Raw genomic sequence first — 20,694 nt, forward strand, 5'->3', positions numbered from 1 at the left:
AATCAGCACCCAATTGAGACCCAAGACACCAGGTGAGTTGAGTTAACTGTGTAATCAACTGCTCTAATTGATTCATGAAGTGCAGAGTCACTATGAAAACCAGCAGACCCTGTAGCTCTCCAGGACCATGGTTGGAGACCACTGCTTTAGAGCCTCTGACCACAGTCTGCACTGGCACAGTCTGCACTGGCTCAGTCTGCACTGGCTCAGTCTGCACTGGCACAGTCTGCACTGGCACAGTCTGCACTGGCACAGTCAGCACTGGCTCAGTCTGCACTGGCACAGTCTGCACTGGCACAGTCTGCACTGGCACAGTCAGCACTGGCTCAGTCTGCACTGGCACAGTCTGCACTGGCTCAGTCTGCACTGGCTCAGTCTGCACTGGCACAGTCAGCACTGGCTCAGTCTGCACTGGCCACTGTCTGCACTGGCACAGTCAGCACTGGCTCAGTCTGCACTGGCACAGTCTGCACAGTCAGGATCGAGGGACTCATCCATGCACCACAGCATGGTGCCTTAACCAAAAAACAAAGGTATGGTTTTTATGAATTTTCTGTTGTGGATTACAATTTTTGCCAAAATAATCAAATTACAGTTTATGGATAATAATTTGCTGTCTAAGTAGGTTAAACTAAGTGACTAGAATGCACCCATTGACAACACGTTGACAACACATGATTCCAAATGTCCATTTCAGGTATTTTTGAAGACCTAGCTTTCTCAATTAAGCATTCAACGGGTTGGAAGGTGTTTGGAGATAGCAGACCTCAATCAATTTACAGCTTAGGCAAGGACCGAGGATACAAGGATGGATCAATTTCACGTTATTGACCAGTTCAACCTCCATACTAGGAAAGGTAGCAAGGATTGATAAAATACAGGGGAGTGGGTTGGTTGTGTTGTGCTCCAGAACGGGACGGATCTGTGGGTGTGTGCACCTCTCAGAGAGTCCTGGGTTAAATTGGGTGGACGCACCGGTTCATCCTTACAGAAAAGCCCAGGTTTGGCGGCTCACCTTGTAGTCCCAGGAGCCTGTCTGCCTGGTGAAGGGTCCGGAGGGGACAGGGCCAGCAGAGGAGACTGTGGGTCCAGTGGGGGCAGGACCAGCAGAGGGGGCTCTGTGCCAGTGTTAGAGGCTCTGTGCCAGTGTTGGAGGCTCTGTGCCAGTGCTGGAGGCTCTGCAGGTGTTGGAGGCTCTGTGCCAGTGTTAGAGGCTCTTTGCCAGTGTTGGAGGCTCTGTGCCAGTGTTGGAGGCTCTGCAGGTGTTGGAGGCTGTGTGCCAGTGTTGGAGGCTGTGTGCCAGTGTTAGAGGCTCTGTGCCAGTGTTGGAGGCTGTTTGCCTGTGTTGGAGGCTCTGTGCCAGTGTTGGAGGCTCTGTGCCAGTGTTGGAGGCTCTGTGCCAGTGTTGGAGGCTCTGTGCCTGTGTTGGAGGCTCTGTGCCTGTGTTGGAGGGTCTGTGCCAGTGCTGGAGGCTGTGTCCCAGTGCTGGAGGCTCTGTGCCAGTGCTGGAGGCTTGAAACTGGGTGGGGAACTGGCAGCTTTCCCCTTCTCTACCAGCACTGCCGAATCCTGGGAAGAAGATTATATGAAATCAAATGTCAGAAAATGTTACATACTGTCAAATTTTGGTGGATAACCCAATCATTACATTACAGGCATTTAGCAAACGCTCTTATCCCTTACACAACTTTTTACATAGGATTTTTATTACATCAATTTATACAGCTGGATATATACTGAATCAATGCAGGTTAAGTACCTTGCTCAAGGGTACAACGGCAGTGTCCCAACCGGGAATCGAACCTGTGACCATTATGTTTACGACCAGTTTCTTACCCATTATACTATACTGCTGCCCAATCCAAATTAAGAGCAGAAAATTGCTGTTTCCATTCAATTAAATGCCTTTTCATCTTCTAAAGAGATGACTGGTTTATAGGACAATGTGCAGTCAAACTGGAGGGGAAATCTTCCAGATGTTTCTCCAGTTAGCATACTGGCATTGGCCAGGTCCATTTCTGCCATGGAAAGCAAACTCAACCGCGGTCCTGCGCTCGTCACTAACGGTCATGTGAGCGCACTCATGAGAATGAAATCTCTCTGGGGTCAGCGGCCGTGGTCCCACGTGGGTTGAGAGTTCTGGTAATTTTAGCAGAAGCTGCCTTTGCGTTTGATGTTGGGATAATGGCGTACCTGAGATTAAAAATACTCTCTTCACCCTCAATCAGGTTTATCAATAAGGTAATTAAGTTATCAATCCTATAAGTAATAAACAGGTAAAAATAGAGAAAATTGTATGTTAGTTTTATGAAGTAGTCTCCAAGAGTTTATTAGCTTCAGTGAATTGATTAATGATAGAAGTTGATCAAGTCACAGAGCCTGTTTTGGTGTGGGCCAAGACTGGATTTAGAAATAGTTACCAGGTAATCCTTTCTTCTATTTATAATCTATGATTTCAAGTTGGTAAAAACAGTGATAACCATCCTATCCAAACCCATGTGCACACACCTACCGAACAATGTTTCAGTCCAAGCAAAGAATAAAGTCACGAACAAGTCATTTTTAGTGTGGGTCAGATAAACTATGTAGGGATATAGTACAAGTAAACAGCTACAAAATTTCAGGTAAGCTTATACATTCAGTTCAGACAAAGAGCCCCCGTAACATCAGTTTAAGGAAAGGGAGCCGTGCTGAATCGCCCTGGAGACAGGACTGCAGTACCTCTTCTCTGGCTCCGCAGGGCCCTGGAGACAGGACTGCAGTACCTCTTCTCTGGCTCCGCAGGGCCCTGGAGACAGGACTGCAGTACCTCTTCTCTGGCTCCGCAGGGCCCTGGAGACAGGACTGCAGTACCTCTTCTCTGGCTCCGCAGGGCCCTGGAGACAGGACTGCAGTACCTCTTCTCTGGCTCCGCAGTGCCCTGGAGACAGGACTGCAGTACCTTTTCTCTGGCTCCGCAGTGCCCTGGAGACAGGACTGCAGTACCTTTTCTCTGGCTCCGCAGGGCCCTGGAGACAGGACTGCAGTACCTTTTCTCTGGCTCCGCAGTGCCCTGATTCTGCTGCAGAATGCGCCTTCTGAAGGTTTATCTCCCCGTGCCAAGACCTCCATTCCTAAAACTCTCCAGTTTGGCTGGGAATCCAAGATGGAGAATTCCAATATTCCCAATCTGTCCTTGTATTAATATATCCCCAGCTGACATTTCAGTAATTCTATCAAGGATCGAGGGTGAACGAGCATTTTCTTTTTCACAAAAGGATGTGCAAACAACACTCACAACAACACAATCCTTTTCCTCTCAGTACATTATAGCTCACTAGCTAATAATAATGAAAAGAACAGGAGTGCTGAATCAGACGTTTAAACAGGTTGAAAACACAGTCCCCGGTTACTGTAATGCAGGAACACATGGGTGGCAATGCTTTGGAATACGACCGTTTATGCTAAACAGGAACGCAAGCAGTCGTAGCTTGGTTTAACTGTAATTACACTAATTTGGTATTCAAAAATATTTGTAGAAATTTATAGTGCAGATTGAATGCTTGCCTATGTGCCTAACTTGGCCTTTTCCTGTGATTATTTGAGATAATAGTTTGGGAGCATACGTCTAACCACTAGAGGGCAATTCAGTATTTTCAAGGGGAAAGGACTGATTCAGGGAAGGCTTTATTATACAGTACAATCCCAACTACACCAGTGGCAAATTCACTATCAGACTATGTTTGAGCATCACCCAATTACCCTGGAAGGCAGAGCTGAACTTGTAAATGTGAGCTGTGTGAATGTTTAATGGGGTCAGCGTACAATTAAAAAAATATATGATTTTCACAACTTAGTAAACACATTATTAAACATGACCATTGTAATAATCTCTAATTGTATTTAACTTTTGAAACGAGACAAAGAAAAGCAAGTACAGTGAGAAACAACAAATGGATTAAAAATAAAATTAGAGATTATAAAGCATAATGTAATTTTTTCAGTAAAATTTTATTTTACAGTGCATGAACAGAAAGCCATCACCAGATGGTTTACCCCTTTAAATCTTTTTTTATTACATAAAAAAATAATGAAGCCATTTACAGATCTTTTTCTGGATGAGTGGTCTGCAATCATTTATAAAGGTGCTGTACAATATATAAAGGCTTAGAATGAGCACAGGAAGCTGAGACACAAGGTTTCTTCTGAAGCAAGGAAAGGCCACAGTCGTATATACAGACCCTGATATGGGAAACACGGTCCAGGACACTGCAGCGTGGATTCATTCATCATGCAACCACTGTATTCCTCTAATCAATGCTCAGTGCTGTGCTGTGCGTCCGGTTTGGTATTGGAACTCACAAGAGCTAAATGGGTGGCGTGGTTGTTCTGAGGAACGCTGGTTTTTAGGGTTTTTAGAGGAACGTTGGTTTTTAGGACTCTATGTGGAAATTGCCAGTTAATTCAACAGACTGGAGCCATGAAGAGATGTTTCCTTTGGCATGTCCCTAAAAAAGCACTCAACTGAGTAATTCTGAAAATGCTGCCCTTCTCCCACACACCTGTGGACACACCTGTGATGTGATGGAATGGCTTTGAGGTGTTAAATCACCAGCTGTGGCTAAATAAAGTACAATACAGTCTATGTGGTTTAAATACTCAACAGGCAACAGCCCTGCTCACACACACACACACAGCAGGACTGCTCCAGACCTGCTCACACACACACACACACACACACAGCAGGACCGCTCCAGACCCGCTCACACACACACACACACACACAGCACACACACGCACAGCACACAGCAGGACCGCTCCAGCCCTGCTCACACACACACACACACAGCAGGACCGCTCCAGACCTGCTCACACACACACACACACACACAGCAGGACTGCTCCAGACCTGCTCACACACACACAGCAGGAACACTCCAGCCCTGCTCTCACACACACACACACACACACACACACACACACACACACGCACACGCACACGCACACACAGCAGGACCGCTCCAGCATGTGTGTGTGGTGAGCATAGCCCTGTCCACTCTATCAGAGACCCTCATAAGGACTGACCACTCCAAAACACTGACTGAAACTGTTCTGGCTCAGTACAGATGAACCTGTTTATATTTACACCTGAACAACTTATTTTCATATTTAGTTCAATAAGATAGATTTACCATGAACAAGGTAAACTATATACTTAAGCACAAGTTTCTGGTCTTTATAAAGATAGACATGCACACACATGCACCCAGGCACGGGCACACACACACACACACCCGCCCCATCTATGGTTCAAAAATACTCTTTTAAAATATATGGTAAAGCTTAGGTGTTCAGATATGAATCTGGCATTGGAACAGTATTATCCTGAACTCTGAGCTGTGGACAGACAGCATCAGGTGGCATCTCCACAGCGCCAAAATGAGAATAACAGGAGAAAGATGTGTCCAGTGTGCCTGCAGTAACACAACCCCCACAGGGAGGAAAACCCCTGTGTATATATGTGTATATATGTGATGTGTGTCTCTAGTTTGCATGTGTGCAGGAGACCGTCGGAAGCAGGGTTCTCTGATTTTGGTGATACCTGGGGGCTCCCCACCCCCCCTACCCACCCACCCCCCACATATAAAGCAGAATGACAGTTCCCTGGCTGGCACAAGATAACTTTTGGCTGGACAGACTTTCATGGACACAAGAACTTGTGAATAGAAAGAACTCTATTGATGCCAGCATGGTAAAAATATATAGTTGCTAAAGGGATGAAATGAATGTGAGATAACAGGTAAACTGATAATCCCCCTCCACCATCCCAGCTACCTGTCTAAGCCTGTCTCCATAGTGATGAGAGAACTGTCATGAACCCCATGATGAATGGAGCTACAATAAGCAGTGAATCACAGTATAGTGCGAACCAAACAAACTCTATTCATTTACACAGCAAACTAGAATGATTGGCTCAAATCATTGTATTGCTGTTTGCATATGTTAGCTTTCATGAACATGGATTTCTCTCATCACTACCCCACCCATGATGCATCAGTATGGCTCTCGCATCACTTCCTCTCGCGTCAGAATCCTGGCGGAGCTGGGTATTTTCCAGGGTCCAGGAGTAACTGGCAGCTTCCTGTCCAGGGAGGAAGTGGAGTAGCTCTGCCTGTCTTTACAGCTACCATTCTGACCGAGCTCCGCCCCTCTCCTGTCCTCTTCATGCTCACAGAGCTCCGCCCCTCTCTCCTCCCCTTCCTCCTCCTCTTCCTCCTCCTCCTCTGTGCTGATCTCACAGGCTGCCTCTCTCTCTCTGCTGAGTTTCACACCCCTCTCTCCTCTCCTCCCCCCCTGTGTCCTGGGGAGACTGCCATGCTTCCTCAGGTGTTTGTGTGGCTGCTGGCCAGGTGGGGTATCCTCCCCCTTATTGGGGGGGGGCTGTGTGCCCAGTCTCTGCTCCCCCTCTCCTGCCCCGCCCCAGCCTGGCGAGAGGCTGGACGGGGCTCTGATGTCTGAAGGGGATCCCCCTGTGTCACTGGGCCTGTTAGTGCACAGCGCCTTTGAGCTGCAGATCCTTGTGAGGTCCAGAGGGGCGGGGCTGAGGCATGGAGGGGCGGGGCTGAGGCCTGGAGGGGCGGAGTCAGGGCCTGGAGGGGCAGGGCCAAGGTCTAGAGAGGCAGGGCTGAGGTCAGAAGAGGCGGGGCTGAGGTCCGATGTGGTAGGACTGAGGTCAGAAGAGGCAGTGCTGTGGTGCGAAGGGGCGGGGCTGAGGTCAGAAAGGGCAGAGCTGAGGTCTGAAGAGGCGGGGCTGTGGTGCGAAGGGGCGGGGCTGAGGTCAGTAGATGAAGGGCTGATGTCTGGAGAGGCGGGGTTTAGGTTTGGAGAGGCGGGGCTAAAGAACAGTTTAGGGCAGTGCTCTCTGGAACAGTCCGGACCTGGAACACCCCTCTCTGTGCTGTTCCTGTCCCAGCAGCCCCGGGGTTCCCCCAGCAGGGGGGAGGAGCCGCTGCTGTCCCATCTGGAGCTCGGGGGCTTTTGGGAGGGGGGCAAGGAGAGCATGGCGGGGGAGGCCGGGGGCAGAGGGGTGCAGGCGGTGGACACACTGAGCGACGAAACTTGTCTTTGACATCCGGGAGGTGAAGCAGGCGTGCGATCCAGCTGGCCTGGAATGAGGACAAAAGAACAGGGTTAGGGGTACCCCAAAACAAGGAGCAGAGGGTTAGGGGTACCCCAAAACAAGGAGCAGAGGGTCACAGAGGCTATTGACCTTTTACTGACACCACACAGGCAGGCACACAAAAGGTTGGGTCCACTGCGCAGACTGAATCACGCAGGTGGGCTCCACTACGCAGACTGAATCACGCAGGTGAGCTCCACTGCGCAGACTTAATCACGCAGGTGGGCTCCACTGCGCAGACTGAATCACACAGGTGGGCTCCACTGCGCAGACTGAATCAGGCAGGTGGGCTCCACTGCGCAGACTTAATCACACAGGTGGGCTCCACTGCGCAGACTGAACCAGGCAGGTGGGCTCCACTGCGCAGACTGAATCAGGCAGGTGGGCTCCACTGCGCAGACTGAATCAGGCAGGTGGGCTCCACTGCACAGACTGAATCAGGCAGGTGGGCTCCACTGCGCAGACTGAATCAGGCAGGTGGGCTCCACTGCGCAGACTGAATCAGGCAGGTGGGCTCCACTGCGCAGACTGAATCAGGCAGGTGGGCTCCACTGCGCAGAGTGAATCAGGCAGGTGGGCTCCACTGCGCAGACTGAATCAGGCAGGTGGGCTCCACTGCGCAGACTGAATCAGGCAGGTGGGCTCCACTGCGCAGACAGCAGCAGAGTTCAGCTCCATAATCACTCAGTGACCTGCACACTGGGCCGGTCTCTTTCCACAAATTAACAGAAGCAGCAGAAAACTGTGTGTGTTAGAGAAGGAACAAGTGGGGAATGAGGGAGGGAGGAATTAGGAAAAAAGGCAGGAGGGAAGAGGTGAGGATGAGGTGAAGGAGTAAGAGCAGCGTTACCATGGTAATCAGGGACAGAGCAGCGAAGCAGAGAAGCCTTTAGTGATGCTGCTCTGTCTGCGGGAAGAAACACAGCGCAGAGGAGCTGAGGGAACCTGCAGAGAGAGGAGAACACAGGCCTGAGAGAGAGAAAACAGGCCTGAGAGAGAGAGCGAGAGAGAGAGAGAAAACAGGCCTGAGAGAGAGAGAACACAGGCCTGAGAGAGAGAGAGAGAGAGAGAAAACAGGCCTGAGAGAGAGACAGAGAGAGAACAAAGGCCTGAGAGAGAGAGAGAGAGAAAACAGGCCTGAGAGAGAGACAGAGAGAGAAAACAGGCCTGAGAGAGAGAGAGGGGGGGGAAGAGGGAGGGTGGAGGGTGAGAGAGAGAGGGGAGAGAGGGGAGAGAGAGAGAGACAGAGAGGGGGGGAGAGGGGGGGGAAAGAGGGGGGGGAGGGGGCGGAGGGGGAGAGATAGAGAGGGGGGAGGGGGGGAGGGAGAGAGAGGGGAGGGCGAGAGACAGAAGGGGGGAGAGAAAGAGAGAGAGGGGAGGGGGGAGGGAGGAAAGACAGAGAGAGAGAGGGAGAAAACAAGCCTGAGAGAAGGGGGAAGAGAGAGAGGGAGAGATGGAGAGACAGAACAAGGGGAGAGACAGAGAGCAAGAGGGACTAAAGCCGCGTTTCCACCGCAGGAACTATACCCCGGAACTAGGAACCTTTTGAGGAACTCAGTGCGTTTCCACCGCAGGAACTAGGGTCTAAATTTAGTTCTGGGGGCTTTGTTTTACCCCCCAAAACGTTCCTGCTCGGGGGGTAGTACTTTCCGAAAGTACAGGAACCTTTTGGGTGGAGCTTGCAGCGCTGAACATTTCTGATTGGTCGAGTACTCGTAGCATTTGTGTTGTATTTATTTTCCGCCATTACCCGCCATGTTTGAAAATATGCAGCGGCAAACCAATTTATTTTCATAATAACAAATCAAACTTGTATGTTATGCGGCGCAGTAGCCTACTTTTGGTTATAGCCTGTCAACGTCTTGGAATTATAACGTGTGCTCTTCTGTTCTTTTCTTGCTTTAGTATTCGTTTTATAAAATGCTAAGCATTCGTGCTGGGACAGCATATTACGTAGGCTACCAAACATTCAAACGGATTAATTCGGTTGCTGAATATTTTCTTCCGGATTTTCTTTGTTAGCCCGTTGTAATTGACTCAAAACGTTTGATACAGTTATGTGAGGTATGCGGTAGTTCTGCATAATTAACATTGGTGATACAGTACAAGCAAACTGGAAATCACCTTCCGCACTTTTATCCGGGTAAAATAACAGGTTAATTCTAGTAATCTTCCCTTTAGCTTTTTCAGACTGCCGTAATTTTACTCAATTTTACTGCCATTTTTCAATTCCACGAAAAGACCAGGAAGACTATGGACTCATTTATGGTGCATGGTTCGCATCTGGAGGGCACACTTCGCTGCTCGGCTAGCAGTAACTTCGAAGGAAAGCAAACGGTGGCTGTACCACTACTAATTTACATTTTCACGCAAGTCCGAGTTTTCGTTCTATTCTTGTCATTTTGCGATTAGCCTATATGGAATTGACGACGAGAAAGTAATAAAACAGCAAATTGTTTACAACGTGTGCATGTTTTCTGCTGTTAATGAATGTGTTTGAGAGGATATATGAAAATCAATAAATACAAAAGTAACCATATATAGTCATTGTTGGTAACCCGTTGTATATAAGTGGAATAAACCCCTCCGGGCTGTCCCGGTTATTAGAAAATAATGTAGGCTACTTCGGTGGTAATATGGGGTTACAGAAGAAATCATATGACAGATGGACCGACGACAACGTCAGTGGGCTAATTTGCCTAATCTTCGCGGTACTTTAGACCCCGGTGGAAACGCAGACAACCATTGGCTGAAGGAACCTTTTAGTTCCTGGTAACGTAGTTCCTGGGACTGAAAGTTCCGGGTAATTTTGGTGGAAACGCGGCTAAAGAGACAGGGAGAGAGAGGGAGAAACAGGGGGAGAAAGGGGAGACGGGGGACAGAGGAGGGAGAGAAATAGAGAAAACGAAAGAGATGCTTGCATGCACTCATGCACGCACACACACACACACGAACATGAACAAACACAAACAAACACACACACACACACACACACACGCACATGAACGAACATACACACACGTAAAAAGGTGTTTAAAGGTAAAAGTTAGCCCACCATGTCCTGGTCCGGGCCTTAACAGCAGCAGCACCTTGCTTCCTCCAGCCTGGATCAGCTCGATGGCCCGGGTGTGGGTTATCCCCTGCGTGGGCTCACCGTTAATTTCCACGATCTGGTCCCCCACCTGTCAATCACACACATCTTAACCGCGGCTCACACTCCTGTCTTTACGGTCAGCATCAGCTACTGTTACCTGTCTGATATCTGCTTGATAATGTGCTACTATTGGGTGACAAATTAAATTAAAAAAACAACATAAAGTGTTTTAGTAAGGTGTTGGGCCACCATGAGCTGCCAGAACAGCTTCAATGCGCATTGGCATAAATTCTACAAGTCTCTGGAGCTCTACTGGAAGGATGGTACACCATTCTTCCAAAAGATATTCCCTCATTTGGTGTTTTGATGGTGGTGGTGGTGACGTTGGTCCAACATCTCCCATGGGCGTTCAGTTGGGTTGAGATCTGGTGACTGTGTGCGTGTGTGTGTGTGTGTGTGTGTGTGTGTATATTTGTGTGTGTGTGTGTATATGTGTGTGTATGTGTGTGTGCATGTCTGTGTATATTTGTGTGTGTGGGTGTGTATGTGTGTGTGTGCGTGTGTGCGTGTGTGTGTGTGTCTGTGTGTGTATATTAGTGTGTGTGTGTGTGTGTGTGTATACACACCCACACACACCGCTTGATTCAGCAGTGCAGCAGCAGAGCTGTGTGGGTGAAGCTGACCTTTATCCTCCCATCCTGCAGGGCGGCGCCATCCTCAGCCAGCCGCAGGATGAACAGGCCCATGTTGTACTCCTGCCCTCCTCTCAGGCTGAAGCCAAAGCCCCGTGGACCCCGAGACAGCTCCACCAGGAAGCAGCCCTGTGAGGCACGCACACACACACACACACGTACATACATACGCACATACACACACACACGCATGCACACACACACACACACACACACACAGGCACATACACACGCACACACACGCACACACACACGCAGGCACATACGCACGCACGCACGCACGCAGGCACACACACACACAGACGCACGCACGCACACACACGCACAAACACACACACACACACACATACACAACCAGCACATCATACACACACGCGCACGCGTGCATGCACACACACGCATACACACACATGCACACATACACGCGTACATCCACACACACACATGCACACGCACGCATGCATGCACACATACATACATACGCACGCGCACACACACACACACACAGACACACACGTACATACATACGCACATACACACACACACGCATGCACACATACACACACAGATGCACGTACGCACCCACACACATACATACACACACGCGCATACACACACACGCAGACACACACACAGACACACACACGCATGCATGCACGCACACACATACACATATACATACACACACGCGCGCATACACACACACACGCAGACACACACACGTACATACATACACACACACATGCACGCACACACATACATACATACATACACGCACACATAGACACACAGAAGGCACACATACATTCAGTGAAGAATCCAGTAAGAAAAGCACGCAGGGTGTATGAGGTGAGTCAGATCCCGCAGACATGCTGACCCCTGCACACACCCTCGTGGGACAGGTACGCACCGGATTGGGCCCGATGATGCACAGAGTGCCCTGCTCAGGCTGGGGGAGGGTCTTGTAGTCGGCCCAGGTGAGAACGTCTCTGCTCTCCTCCATATCCAGATTGTACCTGCACAGCACAGGTAAACCTCAACACCTACACCTGCACAGCACACACACAAACCTCAACACCTGTACTGCACAGCACACACACAAACCGCAACATCTGTACTGCACAGCACAGCAAAACCTCAACACCTGTACTGCACAGCACACACACAAACCGCAACATCTGTACTGCACAGCACAGCACAGGTAAACCTCAACACCTACACCTGCACAGCACACACACAAACCTCAACACCTGTACTGCACAGCACAGCACAGGTAAACCTCAACACCTATACCTGCACAGCACAGGTAAACCTCAACACCTACACCTGCACAGCACACACACAAACCTCAACACCTGTACTGCACAGCACAACACAGGTAAACCTCAACACCTATACCTGCACAGCACAGGTAAACCTCAACACCTACACCTGCACAGCACACACACAAACCTCAACACCTACACCTGCACAGCACAGCACAGGTAAACCTCAACACCTGTACTGCACAGCACACACACAAATCTCAACACCTGTACTGCACAGCACACACACAAACCTCAACACCTGTACTGCACAGCACATGTTCAGGTAAACCTCAAAACCTACACTTGCAAGGCACACGCACAGGTTAACCTCCATACCTGACACCACAACCCTGGAGATAAGGTAAAGTGGAGGGTATGCATGCCACTCACCCTATGCATGTTCAGGTAAAAGCCACTGTAGTGCATCTCTCATGAGCAAAGCAGGAGAGAGGTCATTTAAGGCCTGAGTCACCTGCAGTTCTTCACTTATTCACTCAGTAGCCTTTTGAAAATAATTAACAGAACAAAATAAAATTTCCATTTTTAAAGTCAAGGGCTTAAGTTCATCCCTCTATTTGAGAAAACCACCATGCCACTTAGTGATGTATGTCACTAGGATTAAAACCCCTTCTTCCCTGATGTCCTGCTGAATGATTTGAGTCTGAAGCTGAGTTGGACTCTACCTGTCGTCCCGGTGGCTCAGGGTTCGATGCTGTGGAGCAGGGCTGTTCTTGGCTGTGCTGTTTCCTGAAGGAGGCCCATTATACTCTGAAATACAGAGTGGGGTTCAGAGTGGTAGTGTCACACACATACTCACACACACTCTCTCTGTGTCTCTCTCACAGACATACTCACACACACACACACACACACACACACTTCCTTTAGAAAATGTAAAATCCAAAACTGTACTAAAAAATTTAAATTATAAAATAGTCAGTTCCCACACATAGGCATATATTTATTTTATGTAGTTTTGAAAAGTCACAATTTTGAGACCACTACATTTCCCAGGTGTACTTGCACTGTGAGCACGCTCAGTGTACTCACCGTCCGCCGGCACCACAGTGAGGGTGACTGCGTAGCCGGCTTCCTTGATGAGCTGCACGATGTCGCTGTGCTCCAGAGCCACGATGGGCTGGCCGTTCACCGCACAGATGCGGTCCCCGACTCTGAGCCGCCCGCAGCGGCCCGCGGGACTGCCCTCGATTATCCGCCCGATCTTATGAGGGATTACTGCGAAAACGAAAAATTGCGGGACGTGGGACTCGGATCCAGAACAGATTATCAGAACGCCCGAAGGCCCAGGTAAGAACAGGGCCACGCTTTCCGATAAAATCCTAGCGTGTGAGCTCTCATCAGAACGCCTATGATTTACATTGAAATATGATATTATATGGTGCAATATGGCTCATATTATTTTTTTAAACTCTGTGACATTTCACCCCTTACAGAGATACATTATACTGGTTCAGTTGCCCAGGTTACAGGTGTCCCCCCCCCTCACCTCCAGGAGGTGGCTTGCTCTTGGAGGTGAGGATGACGAAGCCAAAGCCCTCGTTCTCCTGGCGCTGAAGGGTGATGTCGTAGGACTTGGGTTCGAGCAGGCCCACCACCTCGATCCGCGGCAGCCGAGGGGAGCCGTTCACCAAGGCAGAGCGCAGGTCTTCCTCCCCACCATCTGGGAAATGGTACACACCAACCAATCACAGCTTCACTTACAAAAACCCAACCAATCACTGCTCCACTCTCAAAGGCCCATTCAACCACTGTTCCACTCCCTAAGACCCAACCAACCACTGCTCCACTCCCAAAGACCCAACCAATCATCACAGCTCTACTCCCAAAGGCCCAACCAATCACAGCTCTACTCTCAAATGCCCAACCAATCACAGCTCTACTCTCAAAGGCCCAATCAATCACAGCTCCACTTCCAAAAGCTCAACCAATCACAGCTGCACTTCCAAAAGCCAAACCAATTACAGCTCCACGCTCAAAGGCCAATGAAATAGACCACTTTTAACCAGCCAATCAAACTGAATATGGATATACACACTGACCAGGCAGCTTGGGCCCCCTGCACCATTTATTTCTGTCTTAGCTCATTTTCTCTGCAGAAGGAGTCTCAGACATTCATGGCCCAAGTCACAACCCCGTAACCCACCTAGACCTCTCCCTGTTAAACACCTGGGCTTTTTATGGTTTTCAAAGATTCATTTGGACTCTATAGCTAATTGTTTTATTTAAATTTTTCATCTGCATGGAGAATGACTGATACCAGAGCTGCAAGGAGAAATACTGTCACATTTACACTCCTCAATGATTCAAACGACTTTTCAGATTTTACAAGATACACTGCGGTTAGTCAGCTTTATCTCGGCTGGGCTTCAAACCTGCATCCCCAGGGCACAGTTCTCCTACTGCCGATGCTGTACACACCTGTGTGGGTCACCTTCCTCCGCACGGTCAGCAGGACCTGCCCGTTGCGGGCGGCGTTGGTCATCAGGTCCAGAACCTGCTTGTGGGACTGGCCCTTCACCAGCACCCCGTCGATACCGATGAGCTCATCGCCCGCTCGCAACCGCCCGTCCTTCTGCGCCGCGCCCAGCGGCACGATGGAGCCGATGTACACCTGCAGAACCACACAGAACCACACAGAACCAGCTCACACCTGCAGAACCACACAGAACCAGCTCACACCTGCAGAACACAGAACCACACAGAACCAGCTCACACCTGCAGAACCACACAAAACCAGCTCACACCTGCAGAACCACACAGAACCAGCTCACACCTGCAGAACCACACAGAACCAGCTCACACCTGCAGAACACAGAACCACACAGAACCAACTCACACCTGCAGAACACAGAACCAGTTCACACCTGCAGAACCACACAGAACCACACAGAACCAGCTCACACCTGCAGAACACAGAACCACACAGAACCAGCTCAGACCTGCAGAACACAGAACCACACAGAACCAGCTCATGCCTGCAGAACACAGAACCACACAGAACCAGCTCACACCTGCAGAACCACACACAACCACACAGAACCAGCTCACACCTGCAGAACCACACAGAACCAGCTCACACCTGCAGAACACAGAACCACACAGAACCAGCTCACACCTGCAGAACCACACAAAACCAGCTCACACCTGCAGAACCACACAGAACCAGCTCACACCTGCAGAACCAGCTCACACCTGCAGAACACAGAACCACACAGAACCAACTCACACCTGCAGAACACAGAACCACACAGAACCAGCTCACACCTGCAGAACACAAAACCACACAGAACCAGCTCACGCCTGCAGAACACAGAACCACACAGAACCAGCTCACACCTGCAGAACACAGAACCAGCTCACACCTGCAGAACCACACAGAACCAGTTCACACCTACAGAACACAGAACCACACAGAACCACACAGAACCAGCTCACACCTGCAGAACACAGAACCACACAGAACCAGCTAACACCTGCAGAACACAGAACCACACAGAACCAGCTCACACCTGCAGAACACAGAACCACACAGAACCAGCTCACACCTGTAGAACCACACAGAACCAGATCACACCTGCAGAACACAGAACCAGATCACACCAGCAGAACACAAAACCACACAGAACCACAGAAGGCAGTGCTGTACTCACGGGTTGTTCTGGACCCTCCCCACCCAGAACTCTGAATCCAAAGCCCGACTCCTGATTTCTCTTAATGAACACGTCCAGGTCTCTGGTGTTGGCAGCTGTGAAGAGGTCAGGGGTCAGAGGTCATGTCAGATTTTGAGACAGCATGTTAAGAATATGATATCACAGCTTCACCCATCAGTTCACACTGTGGACACAATCATATTGACTTTATCAGACAAAACAGTAAAACAGACAACTTCCCAAAAGCATTTTAAGAGTATGAGGAACGAAGTCCTGACCATGTATTTGTCAGTCAAATAATACCTGTTCATCTGTCGAAAATAAAATAGTAATTTTCAGTTTTGTTTGTGTGCCGGTTATTTGAGTCCATGTTAGTCAAGCTACTGTATCTGAGCCTGTACACAACAGCACACTCATGTGGCGTCTTTATAAGGGGGTCAGCTAAGCCTTTAGAGACTTATTGCAACAGACCGGAGAGTGGTAAAGGGGAGAGAAATGTATCAATACTAGTGTGGCAGTGATGTCATAGGGACACACCACTGTGGGAGTGATGTAAGAGTGAGGTCGTAGGGACACAGCTCCCCTTTCTTCCTGCACTCACGCTTGCTGTCCTGCAGGGCCTTAGACTTGATGTAGAGCTCGGTGGGGTCAGGTTTTGGGGCGTTGGATCGAGGGGTACTGGGGTAGAACTCGGCGGGGTCAGATCTGGGGGCGCTGGACCGTGGGGTGGTGGGGTAGAACTCGGTGGGGTCAGGTTTTGGGGCGCTGGACCGTGGGGTGGTGGGGTAAAACTCGGTGCGGTCAGATCTGGGGGCGCTGGACCGTGGGGTGGTGGGGTAGAACTCGGCGGGGTCAGATCTGGGGGCGCTGGACCGAGGGGTGGTGGGGTAGAACTCGGTGGGGTCAGGTTTTGGGGCGCTGGATCTCAGGGCACTTGGGGGTAAGGGTAGGGGGTGCGCAGTCGAATCTGGAGCGCGGTCCAGAGTCTCCGTGCTGGCGGTCATCTCCGGCTTCTGTGAGAGGAAAAGAGACGAGGACCAGCAGTGAACCCACGGGGATTAATACCAGCACCAGAGCCGCTATTACAAACCCCCATGGGGATTAGTACCAGCACCAGAGCCGCTATTACAAACCCCCATGGGGATTAGTACCAGCACCAGAGCTGCTATTACAAACCCTCATGGGGATTAATACCAGCACCAGAGCCGCTATTACAAACCACCACGGGGATTAGTACCAGCACCAGAGCCGCTATTACAAACCACCACGGGGATTAGTACCAGCACCAGAGCTGCTATTACAAACCCTCATGGGGATTAATACCAGCACCAGAGCCGCTATTACAAACCCCCACGGGGATTAGCATCAACACCAGAGTCGCTATTACAAACCCCCATGGGGATTAGTACCAGCACCAGAGCTGCTATTACAAACCACCATGGGGATTAATACCAGCACCAGAGCCGCTATTACAAACCCCCATGGGGATTAGTACCAGCACCAGAGCTGCTATTACAAATCCCCACGGGGATTAGTACCAGCACCAGAGCCGCTATTACAAACCCCCACGGGGATTAGTACCAACACCAGAGCCGCTATTACAAACCACCACGGGGATTAGTACCAGCACCAGAGCCGCTATTACAAACCCCCACGGGGATTAGTACCAGCACCAGAGCTGCTATTACAAACCACCATGGGGATTAGTACCAGCACCAGAGCCGCTATTACAAACCCCCATGGGGATTAGTACCAGCACCAGAGCTGCTATTACAAATACCCACGGGGATTAGTACCAGCACCAGAGCCGCTATTACAAACCCCCACGGGGATTAGTACCAACACCAGAGTCGCTATTACAAACCCCCATGGGGATTAGTACCAGCACCAGAGTCGCTATTACAAACCCCCATGGGGATTAGTGCCAGCACCAGAGCCGCTATTACAAACCCCCACGGGGATTAGTACCAGCACCAGAGCCGCTATTACAAAACCCTTATGGGGATTAGTACCAGCACCAGAGCCGCTATTACAAACCCTCATGGGGATTAGTACCAGCACCATGATGAAGCATTGAGATCTTTTCCTAAAATCTCAACGCTTCATCATCACTGCAGTCCCCCCCAGTGGCTGCAGAGGGTCTCTCAGTAATTAAAGTCATTTCACATGCAGCCCAAACTTACAGGTTTCAGGCTCTTCACTGGAGATGTCTGACCTGAGAGAGAGAGAGAGAGAAAACAAAGTTTTAGAAGAGGTTATCAAGTATGCCCTAAAAACATTCTGCAGAATGGCACATGCTGATCACATATCAACCACCAGGGGGCACGATTCTACAGCTGGAATATTTGGAACATTGGAGTTCTACAGGCATGGTAAGACACAGGGTCTGTGCTTGTGCGTTTGTATGTAAAGGCATAGTGTTTGTGTCTGGGTACCCATGTAAGTGATCATGCACTTTTTTACTTGAAATATTGATGACCCTGTGTAAGTTTGAGAGTGTGTGCGCAGGTGGGTAAAGTGACCTGAAATCTTTCATGCTTTCGATCAGCAGTAAATATGCATTTCCCTCCATCTGTGGAGATCAGGATCACCACACCAACTCATTTTAATTTTAACAACATTTCAGATAAAGCTCAGTCTGCTGGGCCCCCTCAGTGCTGAGGCCCTGGGGGCAGGAACGCTGTGACTGGTCAACAGACTAGAAACACACATCCTGCGTGATCACGGAACTGCTCTGACAAGTGGAGAACGCCTCCACTGTGTCTGCGTCCGTTCTGCAGACAGCTTCGGCTGCACAGCATGAAAAATGCTCTGTAATAAAATGATCCTCATTATCGTTATCTCCTGGGCCCATCGAACTGAATATTTTATGTCCGAGTACTTTATGTACTGTACAGTGAACGTGCGAGGACTGAGAGACAAAGGGGGCGAGAAAATATAATCGGGTTAATTCATACACACTTTGACAGATCCAATTACTGGTACTGAAAGAAAATAGCACCACATAAACAAACGAAGCTGCTTAGTTTGAGACACGTGAGCAGACCCTAATGCTGAGCTGAAGGGGACAGCAGGGTGAAGAGGGAGAGGGAGAGGAAGAGAACCTACTTTTATCTCATTCTTAAGAGTGGCAGAGATTAAAAAGAGAATTATTTAAAATCTACCCCCCCTGCTACAAGGGTGATGAGCTGAGCTGGGGGGCTGAGTCCTGCAGGTAGGGACAGCTCGTTGGGGGGGGGATATTTACATGCACGACTGTCAATCTCTCTCTCACAACAAACCTGATCCACATGCAGCCCAAAGGGGAAATCCCAGGTACAGATCTATGCACTGCTGCATTACAGCTACGGACAGCCTATCATTAACCAGCTTACCCCGCCCTCACCAATCATGAGCGTTTCCTCCTTAGTTATTCAAGCTAAGGACTTGTATAATATATTTCTATTATAAAGTATATATATATATATATACACACACATTATACAAACAATATATTTAGAAAAACGGAAAACCTGACATCATTTGGAGTTTAATAAGCAAAAAAAAATGTATTGATCGGCTTTTTTAACAGTAAGATTCATTGGAGTATTTCATCACAGGTTGCATTAAAAAATATTCTGCGTTTTCTGCGTAGATGAGGTAGGCCTACTGCATTCTGAAACCCGGGTATTGGTCATGAGGTACAGCGTACAGGGCGATTTATATGAGTTTCTCGCCACAATTTTTGCTACTTCAATCAAGACTCGAGCGAAATGCTCAGTGTGGAAAAAGAACAGGTATCAGCATGTCACTGCAGAGCACCCGCATCGGGTATGTTCAGCAGATATGCGTTTCGTTATTTAATTCATGTCATGAGGCTTAAAGATAAAGATAAATAAAAAGTAACTGTGATAATATCTTTTTAATTGAGCAACTTCCTGGCAAATGATGTGCTTGCAACTCATTCATAAGCTGCCGCAGCGTAGCCATGGTTACAGCAAACATTAATCGCTCACTGAACCCCTTAAGTATGGCAGCACACACCCCAGCACAGACACCAGCACAGACCCCACACAGACCCCAGCACAGACCCCAGCACAGACCCCGCACCGACCTCAGCAAAGACACCAGCATAGACCCCAGCACAGACCCCAGCACAGACACCAGCACAGACTCCGCACACACCCCAGCACAGAGACCAGCACAGACGCCAGCACAGACCCCGGCACAGACCTCAGCACAGACACCTAGCACAGATGCCAGCACAGACCCCAGAATGCTGAGGACTCCTCCAGTAGAGTCCCTTTCTCATAAAACACACGTATTGCTAAAGTCCTGCAGCCACACGTATATAACCGGTGTGATTTATATGAAATATAATAGCCAACAGTTATCACAGTGAGGGAAAATATTTGGTATGACAACGGGCAATTCTGACACCACGGTATACCATCAAACCGAAATACCTTGACATCCCCAATTACTATAACATTTACTCACACTCTCAATGTGCGCAATCACTCAGCATTATAACTAAAAAACAAACAGACCACGACTCCCCCTCAACCGAGCTTCAGTGACTCAGCTGTGAATCAGTAAATTATACACAGGCATACAGCTGACCTGACGTTGCTCCTGACCATAGCGAAGACACGTCCTGGCCATCTCTCTCATCACTCTGACCCCTCCAGTATCCCACCAGCCCCCTCCCCAATGCAGTCCCACTGCGCTAATCTCCCAGCCCCACCCACTGCAGCCCAGCCCCGCCCACTTCAGCCCAGCCCTGCCCATT

General features: G+C 49.4%; 1 protein-coding gene across 5 annotated transcripts in view; it reads right to left on the minus strand.

Moving 5' to 3' along the window:
* Positions 1-5,696: 5,696 nt before the first annotated feature.
* Positions 5,697-20,694, minus strand: part of LOC118211097 (membrane-associated guanylate kinase, WW and PDZ domain-containing protein 3-like) — a 79,947-nt gene continuing 64,949 nt past the window's right edge. For 4 of the 5 annotated variants that reach the window (XM_035387936.1, XM_035387938.1, XM_035387937.1 and 1 more), the window contains exons 12-22: positions 18,107-18,138; positions 16,525-16,936; positions 15,924-16,018; positions 14,692-14,884; positions 13,760-13,933; positions 13,303-13,488; positions 12,936-13,020; positions 11,856-11,961; positions 10,937-11,074; positions 10,215-10,341; positions 5,697-7,145 (exon numbers count right to left, since the gene is read on the minus strand). In XM_035387936.1, coding sequence (XP_035243827.1) covers positions 6,034-7,145; positions 10,215-10,341; positions 10,937-11,074; positions 11,856-11,961; positions 12,936-13,020; positions 13,303-13,488; positions 13,760-13,933; positions 14,692-14,884; positions 15,924-16,018; positions 16,525-16,936; positions 18,107-18,138 — 2,660 coding nt within the window. In that variant the 3' untranslated portion in view covers positions 5,697-6,033. Of the gene's footprint in view, positions 7,146-8,009; positions 8,105-10,214; positions 10,342-10,936; positions 11,075-11,855; positions 11,962-12,935; positions 13,021-13,302; positions 13,489-13,759; positions 13,934-14,691; positions 14,885-15,923; positions 16,019-16,524; positions 16,937-18,106; positions 18,139-20,694 lie in introns of all 5 variants that reach the window. The other variant, XM_035387939.1, reaches the window with a different exon arrangement.

Source organism: Anguilla anguilla, chromosome 13 (genome assembly GCF_013347855.1).
Source record: "Anguilla anguilla isolate fAngAng1 chromosome 13, fAngAng1.pri, whole genome shotgun sequence".
NCBI lineage: Eukaryota > Metazoa > Chordata > Actinopteri > Anguilliformes > Anguillidae > Anguilla > Anguilla anguilla.